Source organism: Dryobates pubescens, chromosome 29, assembly GCF_014839835.1.
Source record: "Dryobates pubescens isolate bDryPub1 chromosome 29, bDryPub1.pri, whole genome shotgun sequence".
Lineage (NCBI taxonomy): Eukaryota > Metazoa > Chordata > Aves > Piciformes > Picidae > Dryobates > Dryobates pubescens.
The window spans coordinates 3018117-3033155 of record NC_071640.1 but is presented as its reverse complement, the minus strand read 5'-3'; the positions used below and the strand labels follow the sequence as shown (position 1 = coordinate 3033155).

At 53.1% G+C, this 15039-nt stretch overlaps 1 protein-coding gene across 2 annotated transcripts in view; it reads right to left on the bottom strand.

The window, feature by feature from the left end:
• COL5A1 (collagen type V alpha 1 chain) overlaps positions 1 to 14716 on the bottom strand; it is a 200135-nt gene extending 185419 nt beyond the window's left edge. For both annotated transcript variants that reach the window (XM_054174209.1, XM_054174210.1), the window contains exon 1: positions 14603 to 14716. In XM_054174209.1, coding sequence (XP_054030184.1) covers positions 14603 to 14702 — 100 coding nt within the window. In that variant the 5' untranslated portion in view covers positions 14703 to 14716. The remainder of the gene's footprint in view (positions 1 to 14602) is intronic.
• Positions 14717 to 15039: the final 323 nt, after the last annotated feature.

Sequence of the window (15039 nt, the reverse complement as noted above, 5' to 3'; positions counted from 1 at the left end):
ACACCCTGTGCTCCTGTGAAGAAGGAGCCCCCCAGGTGCAGGAGCTCATCACTTAAACCCTACCCCATTAAAAAACCCAAACCAGAACAAACCCCCAGGCACCAACAAACTCCAAACTGCCTTCTGTTCTCTGGCCTCCTGGCCACCACTGCTGGTTGACTGAGGTTGCCCCAGCAGTATCAAACTGAAGGAACACCCTGGCCAAGTCCCCATCCCACCCCCTTGGCACGAGCCCACGCTCGGCTCGCCGCTCCCCGTCCCACACGTGCAGCCCACAAGCCTCAGCTCTGTTTCCAGGGCCGTGCCAGTGTGGTTAACCAGCTGCCTGGGGCATGAGGCTGTCAGGCAGGAAATTAAGAGAGCTTCATTTACAGCTGGGCATTGACTGCTGCCAGAGCAGGAGATGGGCCCAGGCTTGCCTCCGGGCACCCTGTGGTCACCATTCTGCCCCCTCCCTGCGGCAGTGCTGCAGCTCCTTGCCCCAGGATGGGGCAGGAAGCAAGCGGAGTCCCTGCTGACAGCCTGTGCTCAGGTGGAACAGGTTGCCTCACCAGCACTAGGGTAGGATAGGATAGGATAGGATAGGATAGGCCAAACCAAGTTGGAAGAGACCTTTGAGATCATCAAGTCCAACCTATCACCCAACACCATCTAATCAACTCAACCATGGCACCAAGCACCCCATCCAGTCTCTTCCTAAACACCTCCAGGGATGGGGACTCTACCACCTCCCTGGGCAGCACATCCCAATGGCCAAGCTCTCTTTCTACGAAGAGCTTCCTCCTAACATCCAGCCTAAGAAGGCTCTCTGGGCAGCCTGGGCCAAGGTCTCACCACGCTCAGCATCAAAAGTTTCTCCTTTCTGCCCAGCCAAATTCTCACTCTCTCAGTTTCAAACCATCCCCCCTTGTCCTGTCACAGCAAGACCTGCTAAAATGTTTGTCCCCATCTCTCTCAGAATCATAGAATCAATAAGGTTGGAAAAGACCTCAAAGATCATCAAGTCCCAGGTGTCACCCAACACCTCCTGACTACTAAACCATGGCACCAAGGGCCACATCCAATCTTCTCAGCTCCTTTAAGAGCTGAAAGGCCACAAGGAAGCCTCCCTGGAGCCTTCTCCCTCCCTGGAGTCACCATCCCTGAAGGTGTTTAAGAAGAGCCTGGCTGAGGCCCTTGGTGCCATGGTTTATTTGATCAGATGGTGCTGGGTGATAGGTTGCACTCAATGATCTCTGAGGTCTTTTCCAACCTGGTTAATTCTCTTCTCTTCTCCAGGCTGAACAACCCCAACTCTCATCCTGGCCTCACACACTGAAGTTCCAGATTTGGAGAAGGTTCTTTTTTCCCCCCCTTGGGTACCACTGGGTGCGTAAAGAAGCTGAGAACCAGAGCTCACCAACCCTGCAAGCTCCAGCTGTGTGCTTCACACAGCAACAAGCCCAATGTTCCAGGGTCTCACCCTGATTTTCTGTACCCAGGAAACACCACCAGCTGCTTTTACAGCCCCTGGCAAGCCTGGCTCAGGCCTTCTGCTAACTTTTGGGTGCTCGAATCCTTCAGCTGAGCTTTCCCTCTGACAACCCCCTGACAGCACAGCGAAACGGAGCTGCTGGGCACCAGCTGAAGCACCTCACTTGGAAGCTCCCTTTTTCCATTCCTTCTGAGCAGACTGACACTTGCATTCACTGTGACTCATCTCCTTGACCTTTCCATTCACTTTTCATGGTGCAAGCTGGAAAGAAGGGCACACAAACAATGCCCTCATTATTCAGCTGGCGAACTGCAGCCCTCAGCCCGAAGCTCTGCCCCGCGGCAGACCAGAGCGCGCTGAGCGGCTACCTCCTCGCAGCCCATCCAGGAGGAGCCCCTTCAAAGCCCACACACAAACCCACTGCCCAGTGAACATTGGAAGGGTGCAGCTCAATGAGCTGCACCCCCAAAAAACCATAGTATTAAACTAAAAAACCCAACACTTAGATTGCTGTGGAAATGCTGCAGGAGTAGAAGATGCTCCTGGGAAGGTGGCAGTGTCAGCTCCAGGAATTCAACTGCAACCAGTTCTTCCTTAAGTATTGTCTTGGAAACAAACAACAACCACCCCAGGAAAAAAAAAAAGAGGGGGGAGTGGAGGGAGGACCAGCAGTGGAAAAGAGGCCAGCAAGGCTCTCCATGAACTCAGCCAAAGCACAGCTCCTTTCCTCTCCATCCCCGCACAAAAAATAGCAACTCCAGCTGACACACAAATGAAACTCTAAATCTGGCCACTCCAACTGCCTGACAGCCCCCTTCAAGCAGGAGCTCCAGCAGCCCCCCTCAGTGACCTCTTCTCTCCAGGAGGTTCCCCTCCTCCCCCTCCCTCCACAGCCACTTCTTTGCAGAGCTGCAAACTCCCCCTGGTCTTTGCAAGTTCCAGAAGAGAAGTGCAGGAAGGCAAGGGATAGGAAAGGGCTTGGAACAGAGCTTGAAAGCTGAGCCAGGGGGAAGAAAAAAACCTTATTCCTTTATTTACTCTGAAAGAATTAGCATCTCCCTGGCTGCAGATGCACAGCTTGATCCAGGCAGGGATGGATCCAGACAGGGTCAGCCCAAGCTAACAGGAAGATTTAGCTGTCTCTAAGCTGGGCAGGTCACTCAGGGCTTCAACAAGCTGTAGCCTCCCTCCTGAGGGGAACAAGAGCTCCTCTAAATGTGCATCCCCATCCCTCAGGAGGTAAACAGGGTGCCCAGCTCCTCTAGAGGGACATCAAGCATGGAATGCTGTTCCCCCTCCCTGAGTACAACCAGACTAAAGTTTGGCCCTCAAACCTTTCTCCAGATTTTCAGTGGTGCAGGTTGACCTTCAAACCTTCCTCCAGGGAATCTGGAGCTGCAGGGCTGAGCAGCATGAGAAATACAGCACCAGGAATGGGGGGGGGGGGGGGGGGGGGGGAGCTTCACAAGAAATCAAACCAAACCCTTAGGGATCAATGCACTTAACCCACAGCCAAACAAAACACACTGGCATTGCTTTCTTGCATCAGCAGAACAGCTGAATGCCACCACCCCAAAGCCAGCTAAGAGGCAGGCTGGCTCCAGCTTCCCCCTACCTCCTGTCCCTGCCCACAGCCACAGGCTCCACGTGCAACCCCCCCCTTATGGTTAGCCAGCTTCAGGAGCCAGCACCCCAATTCCATTTGCATTCTTCCACCTCCCAAAGGTTGGGTTTTTTTGCCCCCCAAAGTAGGCATGTGGCTGCCTAAGGGATCCTCTGCCTGCTTTGGATTTCATTTATAGATCAAATCATGGGATTGTTTTGATCTCTAAGCTGAAGCCAAACCACCAGCTCAATGCCACCATGGCCATCAAACCACGTCCTGAAGCGCCATGGCCACATATTTCTTGAACACCTCCAGGGATGCTGACTCCAGCACCTCCCTGGGCAGCTTCTTCCCCTCCTGGAAAGAGATTATCCTTCACCTCCAACCCTCACAGTGATGCTTCAGTGCTGTGAGAGCAGTCAGTACAGCAGCGTGGTGCTGCTGGGTTGTACTCCATCATAACCTGCAAAGAATTAGCCTAAAGCTAAAGGAAATCCAAATCATTTCTTGGAGTCACACTGTGAGGCACTGATGCTGCTGGACAGGAGGACAGCATCCCAGAAAGGGAAAGGATTTTTCCACATACAGAAGTCATAGAACCATCATAAAACCATAGAATGGCTGAGGTTGGAAGGGACCTCAGAGCTCAGCTACTCCAACCTCCACACCATGGGCAGGGACACCTCTCAACTAGACTCAGCTGCTCAAGACCTCAGAGCACCACCACTACCATCATCAGCTGAGGTCCAGGGATGAAGAGACCCTTGGAACACTTCAGCTCTCAAATCCACACATCTTGTTAGGCCACACCGTGAGTCCTCTGTCCAGCTCTGGGCTCCTCAGGTTAGGAAAGATGTTGAGTTGCTGGAAGGTGTCCAGAGAAGGGCAACAAAGCTGGGGAGGGGTCTGGAGCACAGCCCTGGGAGGAGAGGCTGAGGGAGCTGGGGTTGCTTAGCCTGCAGAAGAGGAGGCTCAGGGGAGACCTTCTTGCTCTCTACAACTCCCTGAAGGGAGGTTGTAACCAGGTGGGGGTTGGTCTCTTCTCCCAGGCAGCCAGCCCCAGAACAAGAGGACACAGTCTCAAGCTGCACCAGGGGAGGTTTAGGCTGGAGGTGAGGAAGAAATTCTTCCCAGAAAGAGAGCTTGGCCATTGGGATGTGCTGCCCAGAGAGGTGGTGGAGTCCCCATCCCTGGAGGTGTTCAGAATGGATTGGATGTGGTACTTGGAGCTATGGTTTAGTTGTCAGGTGTTGGATGACAGGTTGGACTTGATCTCTGAGGTCTTTTCCAACCTCATTGGTTCTATGAAATGGGTGTTAAAGCTACAGCTCAACACCAAGTTCCATATGAGACCAACCCTAAGGGCATGGGAAGCCAGGACTTGCCTAAGGGCTGGGAGAAAGGCAGCAGCAGAGGACAGGAATGAGCACTGATGCAGCTCACTGCACTCATTCAGTCCTCAAATGACACTTTCCTTCCCCTCCTCCCCATCTTACTACACAATCCTGCAGGAAAACTCCAGCCTTATAAATACTTCCTTCCCATCTTCCTCCTTTCACCCAGTGACCCAGGGGGCTGCAAGAAAGCTGGGGAGGGACTTCTGAGGGCATCAGGGAGTGATAGAACTGGGGGGGATGGAGCTAAACTAGAAGTGGGGAGATTGAGATTGGATGTGAGGAAGAACTTGTTGCCCATGAGGGTGGTGAGAGCCTGGCAGAGGCTGCCCAGGGAGGTGGTGGCAGCCTCATTGCTGGAGGTGTTTGCAGCCACATTGCTGGAGGTGTTTGCAGCCAGGCTGGAGGTGGCTGTGAGCAACCTGCTGGAGTGTGAGGTGTCCCTGCCCATGGCAGGGGGTTTGGACCTGGCTGATCCTTGAGCTCCCTTCCCACCCTAACAGTTCTGTGACTCTAAGGATCATCTGGAAGCTTTCACACTGTTGAGAGACGTCAAAGAACCCTCTTGGCTGCTGGGGAGAGAAGGAGGAAAAGCAGCCCAGCCTCAGAGCACCCAACCTCAAAAATGCCTTTTGTGGAGCTGCCTCCTTTATTTATTTTAGCTCCCAAAGCTTTTTCCAGACACATCCACAGAGAAACCACGGCATCCTTTGGCTGCTTCACTCAGTGCTAGGCTGCATTTCAAGCCCCCTTGAAGCCTGCCAACAGTAACCCAGTGGCTAATTGCACCACGCTGCCAGCTTCAGCTTTTTCCATCTAGCAGAGCATTTGAACAAAGTTTTTCCATTCTTTCACGTCTCAACTTTTATTATTTATTTCCCCCCCCTTTCTTTCCTGCTATTTTTTTTTTTTTGCTCCTTCTTCCCACACTGAGTTTTCCCCCCCCCTCCCCCTTTGTTTCACACAAAGGTTTCCTTCTGTTTCTCTTCGAAGGGGAAACTGCCAAGCCTGCAACTTCAGGACCTGTCACAGAAGTGTCACTAGGAAGGGGCAAGGAGAAAGGCTTGGAGGGCCAGCAAAGGCAGGAGAAGGCAAGCCCAGGAACATCTCTCTCAAGCAAGACAGGAGGGCAAAGGGAGAGGGAATGCACTGCCTAGACGAGCAGCAGCTGAAGGTGGAAGTAGGTTTCAGGCAACAGCAGGAGGCAGGAAAGAAAATCAAGGGAGAAGGAATAGTGCTGCTGGGAAGGCTTCACAGATGGAGAATGAGGAGTTGAGGGGAGAGGGAGCAGTGCAGCTGGGAAGGCTTCCCCCAGGCAGAATGAGGAGTTGAGGGGAGAGGGAGCAGTGCAGCTGGGAAGGTTTCACAGATGGAGAATGAGGAGTTGAGGGGACAGGGAGCAGTGCTGCTGGGAAGGCTTCACACAGGCAGAATGAGGAGTTGAGGGGACAGGGAGCAGTGCTGCTGGGAAGGCTTCACAGATGGAGAATGAGGAGTTGAGGGGAGAGGGAGCAGTGCAGCTGGGAAGGCTTCCCCCAGGCAGAATGAGGAGATGAGGGGAGAGGGAGCAGTGCTGCTGGGAAGGCTTCACACAGGCAGAATGAGGAGTTGAGGGGAGAGGGAGCAGTGCTGCTGGGAAGGCTTCCCACAAGCAGAATGAGGAATTGAGGGGACAGGGAGCAGTGCTGCTGGGAAGGCTTCCCCCAGGCAGAATGAGGAATTTAGGAGCTTTGTGGCCCAGTAAACCTCCAAGGGATGATGAAGAGGAGGTGGGGGGGGGACAGGCCAGCTGACCCCTGGGGAGCTGGTGTATGTAAGAAGGTGATTGAAGGAGGGATCACTATGGTGATTAATGGGTTTATTATTTAATTCAAGGGCCTGAAGTTGATGAATGTTCATTACCATGTTGGTCACTGGTCAACAATTTGCATCCACAGCCAAATAATGAAGCTGTTGACAATGCTGAGCCAAAGAGGATCATCCAAATTCCAGCAACCAAACTTTCCTGCTACAGATGGGAGGCTCTCTGCCTTCTCCAGACAACACAAGACAGAGACCACCTGGAAGGGCTGTCCTTCCAACAAATAGACCTTAAAATCTCCCCAGAAAGCCACCATGAAGTTAGCAAAGAACCATAGAACTGTTAGGGTGGGAAGGGACCTCAAGGCTCAGCCAGTCCCAACCCCCCTGCCATGGGCAGGGACACCTCACACTACAGCAGGTTGCTCACAGCCACCTCCAGCCTGGCTGCAAACACCTCCAGGCAGGAGGCTTCCACCACCTCCCTGGGCAGCCTGTGCCAGGCTCTCACCACCCTCCTGGGGAACAACTTTTTCCTCACATCCAATCTCAATCTCCCCATTTCTAGTTTTGCTCCATTCCCCCCAGTCCTATCCCTCCCTGACACCCTCAGAAGTCCCTCCCCAGCTTTCTTGGAGCCCCCTTCAGATCCTGGAAGGCCACAATTAGGTCTCCTGGGAGCCTTCTCTTCTCACAACGATCTGCAGACTGCTGCTCTGGACAACAGCTGCACTCTAGAGAGAAATCCACACAAAAACACCACCCAAAAGGCACTGAGCAGTTGTGAGCAGAAGCCAGCACTCAGCAGCCTCCACAGCTCAGCAGGACCAGAGCTGGGAAGGAAGGACAGGAAGAGCAGAGCCTGTGGCTGCATCAACCCTCCCTTGGAGCTTACCTACCACCTCAGCTGCTCCCCCTTTGCAGGGATGATGCTTCCCAGCATGAGGCTAGTGCCATACCCCTCTGCTTCTGTCACACAGGCTCCAGGATGCATGGTTGCCCTCCATACCAGCAAGAAGCTAAAAGTCAAAGACCTCCAAGCAGTGCAGAGAAATCAGTGGGGGTTCTGAAGCTCACTCATGTCTAAGTAGTGACACTGCTGCTGTAAGACAAATCCTGCAAGGTCTTCAACTTGACCCAATTCCAGCAGGCCTCAGCATTCCCAAAACATCCTCAGGAGCAGCAGAGACCTGCAGCAGACTCAGGGCTTTCCTAAGTAAGTGATGAGTGAAGCCTACACAGAACAGAGTGGAAGAAGTCTTCCTCCCCATGAAAGCAGCCCTGGGAAGAGCTGTGTGGTGTGCTTCATTCCTGGTTTGTTTCCCAGGCAAGCCTCCCCCTTCAAACAGCAGTTTTCATTTAGCAGGATCTAAGCACTGAGAAGCCAGAATCACATTTTCAAACAGAACCCAAACAACCTTCCCCTGCAAGGTGAATCTGAGCTTATAGCACCAGGGCTGCCTCCTGAGGGTGAGACTCCTGCTAAACAAAGCAGGCAAGAGCCTGGCTGGGCAAGTGTGCAAGTGCAAGGTGAAGCCCCAGATTTATCCCTGGAAGGCAGCAGAGGTGTTCCCTGTCTCAGGAGCTGCCACACTTCAAAGCCAACTCCCACAACAGCAGAGCACCAGCTCCAGATGGAATCTTTCTTCCCACATCACTCCAGACCCTGGGTACCTCCACTCCAAGCCACAGCATGCACAGAGCAGTCCTTAATGTCCAACACCAGTGACAGCCAGGAGGTCAGGGAGGCTCCTAACCCAGTCCTTTAAAGCCAGGGCATTATCCTTTGCCTGACCAAGGTTCTAGACCCATCTCAGCACCTGCAGGGGTTGCTCCCACCCAGCAATTTGGGGGGGATAAGCCTCCCAGGTCCCACCATGCTCCAGATGTACCAGCAGGCAGCCACACAAACACAAATAAACCACCCATTAATCACCATAGCGATGCCTCATTCAATCACCTTCTCACACACACCAGGGGGCTGTCAGCTGGCCTGTCCCCCCCTCCTCTTCAACACCCCTTGGAGGGAGGTTTGCTGGCCCACAAAGCTCCTAAATCCCATGTGTGAACCCTTCCTAGCAGCATTGCTCCCTGTCCCCTCAACTCCTCATTCTGCTTGTGTGATGAATTCACAGCAGCACTATTCCTTACCCCCTAAATTCTTCATTCTGCTTGTGTGAAGCCTTCCCAGCAGCACTGCTCCCTGTCCCCCCACCTCCTCATTCTGCCTGGGGGAAGCCTTCCCAGCAGCACTGCTCCCTCTCCCCTCAACTCCTCATTCTGCTTGTGTGAAGCCTTCCCAGCAGCACTGCTCCCTCTCCCCTCAACTCCTCATTCTGCTTGTGGGAAGCCTTCCCAGCTGCACTGCTCCCTGTAGCTTTTTTCCAAGGGTGGACATTAATTTGACCACCCAGTGATGGGCATCCATCCTCTACCTGGCTTTGGGAAGGGCAACACCACAAGGCAGCCTCAGCATCCAGACAGCATGGGGAGCAGGGCAGGCAGAGGAAGCAGGCTGAAGAATCAGAATGTGAGAAAAGGAGGGGGGGAAGCAGTTCTTGTAATGCCTCTTGGCAAGCCTTAAAACTACAGGAGGAAAAACTTCAGACTGAGGAGCAGTTTCCTGGAAAGTAGTTCCAGAGACTTACTGAAGTCCAGACAAAACTCCAATTACCCAAAGCACATCTGCAAATGGCACTCCAATGCCTCTGCAGTGCTGGCAGATGCCACAGCAGCACCTTCTGCTTCCCAGCATCTCTTGCCACACTTGGTCTCACCTCAGGGGTAGTAGCAGTAACTCAAAAGCAGTTATGAGCACACATACTCTAAGCCTTGTGGCCTTCCAGTATCTGAAGGGGGCTCCAAGAAGGCTGGGGAGGGACTGCTCAGGATCTCAGGTAGTGATAGGACTAGGGGAAATGGAATGAAGCTGCAGGTGGGGAGATTCAGGCTGGAGGTGAGGAGGAAGTTCTTCCCCATCAGAGTGCTGAAGCCCTGGAATGGGTTGTCCAGGGAGGTGGTTGGAGCCCTGTCCCTGGAGGTGTTAAGCCCAGGCTGGATGAGGCTCTGGCCAGCCTGATCTAGTGTGGGGTGTCCCTGCCCATGGCAGGGGGATTGGAACTAGATGATCCTTGTGGCCCCTTCCAACCCTGACTGATTCTATGACACTATACTATACAGGAATGATAGGGAAGAGGCAAGAACTGTGCATCAAGCAGCAAGAGAGGCCAGTCTGTGACCCAGCTTCACATCATTGCCATGAAAAGCTGGGAAACTATGGGGTTTTAATCAAAGTAATTGCTTCCTTTCTTTTGTTGAGGTGTCATTCAAGAGCACAGCTTTCTGCCAGCTGGTCTGGGGACTGTTACCCTGCAGATCACCTTCAGTGCAGCTGCTGGTGCCATGCACACAGAGAAATGGGAATCAGCTTAACCTGGGAACCACCAGCAGGGTATGCCCCATGAAGCTGAGGGCTGGGCTCAGTCTTAAAGGGTCCTCTTCAACCTTACTGATTCTATGACTGCAAGTACAGCTTCCACCTCCACCCCTCCATCACCCTCCCATAGCACAGAGGTGGAAGACCAGAGCAGGAGCCACTTAACTGATTCACACCCCAAAGGCTTCTACTACATCCCCTACATCATCATCATCTTCTGTATCTTCTATATCTACATACTTCTCATCCCCTACAGCACCCTGGTGTGCCTGGCAGACTACCAGTCTCAGGATAAATTACTAGGTGGACCTGTTCTACATTTCAAGAGGGAACTAAACTGAAAAGTCAACTTCCAACATCCAAATGCAAGGGGCAGGGACAGTACCCATTTAAAACAGGGATGCACATCCCTTTCACAGTCACTGCTTCCTCTAGGGCTTGCCATGTCTGCAAGCAGTGACAGTAACACCAAGACATTGCTATTATTGGGCTACTCTGCTCTTAAAAAGAGCTTGTTATAGGTGAGGAGCCAGCATTAAAGCTCCCAGCTAGCAAGTCCACACTGCTGTCCCTCTGTCCACCAAAAGTCAGCAAGCTCTTCAGCAGCTTCTGCTTAGAGACTCAGAGATCAAATGGGATTTGTCCAACCCCTCAACAAATTATTGCCCAGCCAACACTGTTGTTTCAGGCAGAAGAGCTCAAGTCCTCATTAGCTTTGGTGGAAGCCAACAGGAGCCCACACTGTTGCCCCTCTGGCCACCAAAACCCAGCAGCTCTTCAGCAGCTTCTGCCTAGAAACCCAGGGATGAAATGGGATTTGTCCAACCCCTCAACAAAGTATTGCCCAGCCAACACTGATGTTTCAGGCAGAAGAGCTCAAGTCCTCATTAGCTTTGGTGGAACCCAACACAAATCCACACTGTTGCCCCTCTGGCCACCGAAACCCAGCAGCTCTTGCTTAGAGACCCAGAGAGGAAATGGGATTTCTCCACTCCCCAAATTGTTGTCCAGCCACAGAAGAGCTAAAGCTCTCCTTAGCTTTAGTAGAAGCTCAACCAAGGAGTCTGAAACCAATTCCTGCATCCAGCTCCAGCACTGCAGGGAGCAGCTGTCAAAAAAAAAACACCCACCAGCCCACCACCCCACCTCGAAGGGAGCAGTCAGCAGAGAGTTTCCATCTTGACCCCAGCTTCCATGGAAGAATAATATATTACCTCAGCTGAAAGCCTCATGGAAGGGGCATGGCCAACAGCTGGGTGCTTTTCATTTGACAAAGCCCTGCTCCAACCTGGCAGCACACTGACAGCATAATCCAGGTTTTACATTGGAAATCAGACCTGCCATCAATTCCAGACTTAGAAAGTCATATTTCTCCTTGTAAAACGATCTCAGACCCTTCTTGACTGGCGAAGAATATGAAACACAACCCTTCTAACTGGCTGGATAAAAAGGAGGGGGGGGGGGTGAGGGGGGGGGTATTATTTATTTATTTTAGTTCTAGATGGCTGAGGAAAAGCCAAGGGGAGAAGCAACAGATGGTAACTGGAGCCTCTTCCAGCTTTTCTTCTTTCTTTTGAAGGGCACACCATGTATTCTTGCTACACTCCTCTCTGCCACGACAAGGCAACTCCTGCTTCCAAAAATCCTCACCCAGAAACCCCCACTCAGCTGCAGAGGGATTTGCAAGAGCAGAGGCAGATTCCAGCTCTGTCTGTGGGTTAAGATTTCGTGTGTGACATCATCTGGTAAAACAGGGGAAAGTCTGAGCTGGAAGGGCAGTGCTCAGAGGGAGTTTGGTTCATGTTGCCTTTGACATTGCTCCATTGTTCTGGAGTTACTCTCTGGAAGGTGCATTCCTCCTTTCTTTGGAGCCACCTGATGGATCTGCCTCTAGAGATGACTGTAGGGGAGAGTCACCTCTCTTCATACAGAGAAGCCAAGTAAAATGAAACTGAAAGAGAAGTCATCTGAACTGAAAGAAAGCTAAGGAGACCTTGGAAAGAGGTTTTTAAAGCTATAAAGAACATTACTCAAAGCCATCAGCAGTCCCAGTTTGACTCCTCCCTCAGCCAAATTATTTGATGTCCTATTAGGAGGCTCATTAGGGAAAACCTCAAAGCCTTTCCCAGCAAGAGTCATTACTTGGAGCTGCACACTGGCCCTGCAGAAACTCTCCAGCCACTCACTGCAGGACCAGCTCCAGCCAGCCCTCTGCACCCAAAAGCTCTAGAGAGGTTACCAGGTACCTTTAAAAGAAGGTTGGTCTGGTGTTGGAGTTGTCTGATGGCTACACTCCAACAGGCAAAATGCCTAGGGATGCTCTGAGCCCCTTGGAACGTGAGCAACACACAAGAGGAGAAGGAAAACTTTTGCCATCTGTCTTTTGAAATAGTCCAGAATCAGAGAATTGTTTCAGTTGGAAAAGGCCTCTAAGATGATGGAGTCCAACCACCAGCCCAGCACCACCACAGCCACTGAACCATACCCCACAGTGCTGGGGCCACAGGTTTCTTGAACCAGGGATGGGGACTCCACCACCTCCCTGGGCAGCCTGTCCCAATGCCCTGACCACTCCTCCACTAAAGAGACTGTTCCCAATATGCAGTCTAAGACTGGTGATAATTCAGCTGCCAGCTAATACAAAGTCACAGAGTGGTCTAACAAACTGGCTGCACAGAAAGGGAGTTCAAGATGGACCAGAATCAGACCTAATTGTGGCCTTCCACTATCTTAAGGGGGTTAAAGAAAACTGGGGAGGGACTTTTGAGGGTGTCAGGGAGTAATAGGACTGGAGGGGATGGAGCAAAACCAGAAATGGGGAGATTCGGAGTGGATGTGAGGAAGAAGTTCCCCAGGAGGGTGGTGAGAGCCTGGCACAGGTTGCCCAGGGAGGTGGTGGAAGCCTCATGCCTGGAGGTGTTTGCAGCCAGGCTGGAGGTGGCTGTGAGCAACCTCCTCACTCCTGTGAGGTGCCCCTGGCCATGGCAGGGAGCTTGGAACTGGCTGAGCCTTGAGGTCCCTTCCAACCCTGACAATTCCACGATTCCACTTCTCTTCTAGCCAGCAAGCTGCTCTAACAGTCCCACACGTTTGCAGCACAACTCCCCAGCTGCTGCTAACTTTTCCTGCAGTGATGTTCTAGAGACATTTTCTCCCCTGATTAGCAACTCCTCCTTCCACCTCGCTCAGCCTTTGCAAGCAAAAAAAACTATCGATGCAAGCATTCCTCACCCACCCACCTCTCCTTCCTTAAGGGTCATTTGAAGAACCCAGAGATTACACTGCCGTGCACCCAGGCTGCCGTGTGAGGAATCCCACAGGCGTCTGTCCTGCTCACACACAACCAGCCCTGCAAACTGCTGAGCTTCCCGGCATGGAGAAGAAGGATAGGAGGAAAGAAAGGGGGGGGGGGGGGGGGGGGGGGGGAAGCCATCTCCCAGAGCACACAAAACTCAGGCATGAAAGCCGAATCCCAGACAGCTCAGCTCTCCGGGCACTTTTCAGTTTCTCAAGTTACTCTGCAGAGCTGCAGCTACTTTAACTTTCCTGATTGCAAAATCAGCTTTGCCGAAGTCTTTCCTTTAAAGCAGGACGTAAAGAGACCTCAGAGCCCTGATGCCTCCGCTACTAACTCAGAAGACACACTGAAAGCACCCGGGCCCCCCCAGCGCACCCGGGCACAACTCGCCCCTCGCAGCCGAGCCTCCCCAGCGCACCCGGGCACAACTCCCCCCTCGCAGCCGAGACTCCCCCAGCGCACCCGGGCAGAAGCCCTGCAGCCGATTCCCAGCACCCAGGCAAAGCTTTTGCAGCGGTTTTACCGCCGCCCCCCCCCCCCCAAATCCTCCTCAGGTCTCCAGCTGCCCTGCTCTGGCATTTCAGAGCCCAAATTTCAGGCAGACCTTGGGGAAGCAGAGCTCTCAAAACTCACTTCAAGCCCCACAGCATCCACTTAGGGAAAGAAAAGTGCTTAGTCCCGACTCCTACACGAGCCTAACAAAATGACATTCCAAGGGTTTAGGTTTTGTTGGGGTTTTGTCCCCCCCCTTCCCCTGGCTGCACGTCTAGTGCCGTTGCACATCTGGGATTTCACAGCTTCCTCCTCAGGGGCACTTTTTGGGGAGAAATCCCTTCTAATTGGGGCCGGCGATGCCAGGGACGGAGCGAGCCTCGGGGGTCCAGGGCTGAGGTCGCTCCAAAGCTTTTGTGCAGCGAGCTCTGGGGCTGACGGGATGGGAAGAGCGGAGAGGAGAAGTTCTTGCCGGCCGCAAGAAAAAGTTTCTTCTCCTCCCGGAGGAGGAACTGCACAAGGCGAGAGGTTTGCAGCCGCCTAAACACACGTTCGCCCAGCTCTGCCCGCGGGTGTATAAAGAGCTGGAGCCTCCAGAAACACGGGCCCCTGACTTTTACTCCAGAGAAGAGCCCAGCAACAGGCAGCCCTGCTACGAAAAACAAGGGAAAAGGGGGCGAATAAAGTATTGTTTCAAGGGTTTTGCTTTGTTCCCCCCTTTCACGGGCCCCCTGACAAATGGCATTCAGAGAGTCGAGCAGCTAAAGGAGGTTGGGTGGGTTGCTGCTTTGCTGCCTTTTTCCTCCCCCTCTTCTTTTCTTTTCTCTTTCTTTTTTTACGCCCCCCCCCCCCCCCCCCCCCCCCCCCCCCCTTATCTTTACCGGAATGCATTGAGGAAAGAACAAGACAAACGTTTTGCCCCTCACAAAAGCCACCTTCCCCCGGCTACCCCCTCGCCCCGGCCCCCTTCTCGCCGGCTTGACACCCGCGTCCCTCCCGCACCCACCGGGACGCGCAGCCCCGCGGATGAGGAGGGTAAGGAAGGGAACGGTTTGGAGGGGGGGGGGGGGTGAAGAGGAAATGGGAGGTGGGGGTCTCCTACCTGCCTGCCCAAGGCACAAAGCACCCAACAGCACCAAGGCGACGGGTCCCGACCAATTTCGTATCCAACTTCTCCTTTTCCACCGCGTGTGCGTATCCATGGTCCACAAGGAAAAAAAAAGGAAGAGGAAGGGGAAAAAAAAACCCCAAAAACACCAAAACAGGAGACCAAGGCTGGGGAGAAACTCGAGTGGGGCAAAAGAAAAAAAAAATTAATAATAATAATAATTTTTTATATATATATATATATACACAAGCGAAGAAAAGCAGCTCAGACCCCCCCCGCCAGCCCCCCCCGGGAGTGCAGCCGCTTTATAAAGCCATGGGGCGGGCGGAGGGCTGCCGGGGGCTCTGCTGCGCTCACTCCCGGCCCCTGCCTGCTCCTGCAGCGGAAAAAACTTTTCTTTCACTCCCCCCCCCCCCCCCCTTCCCCCCCTC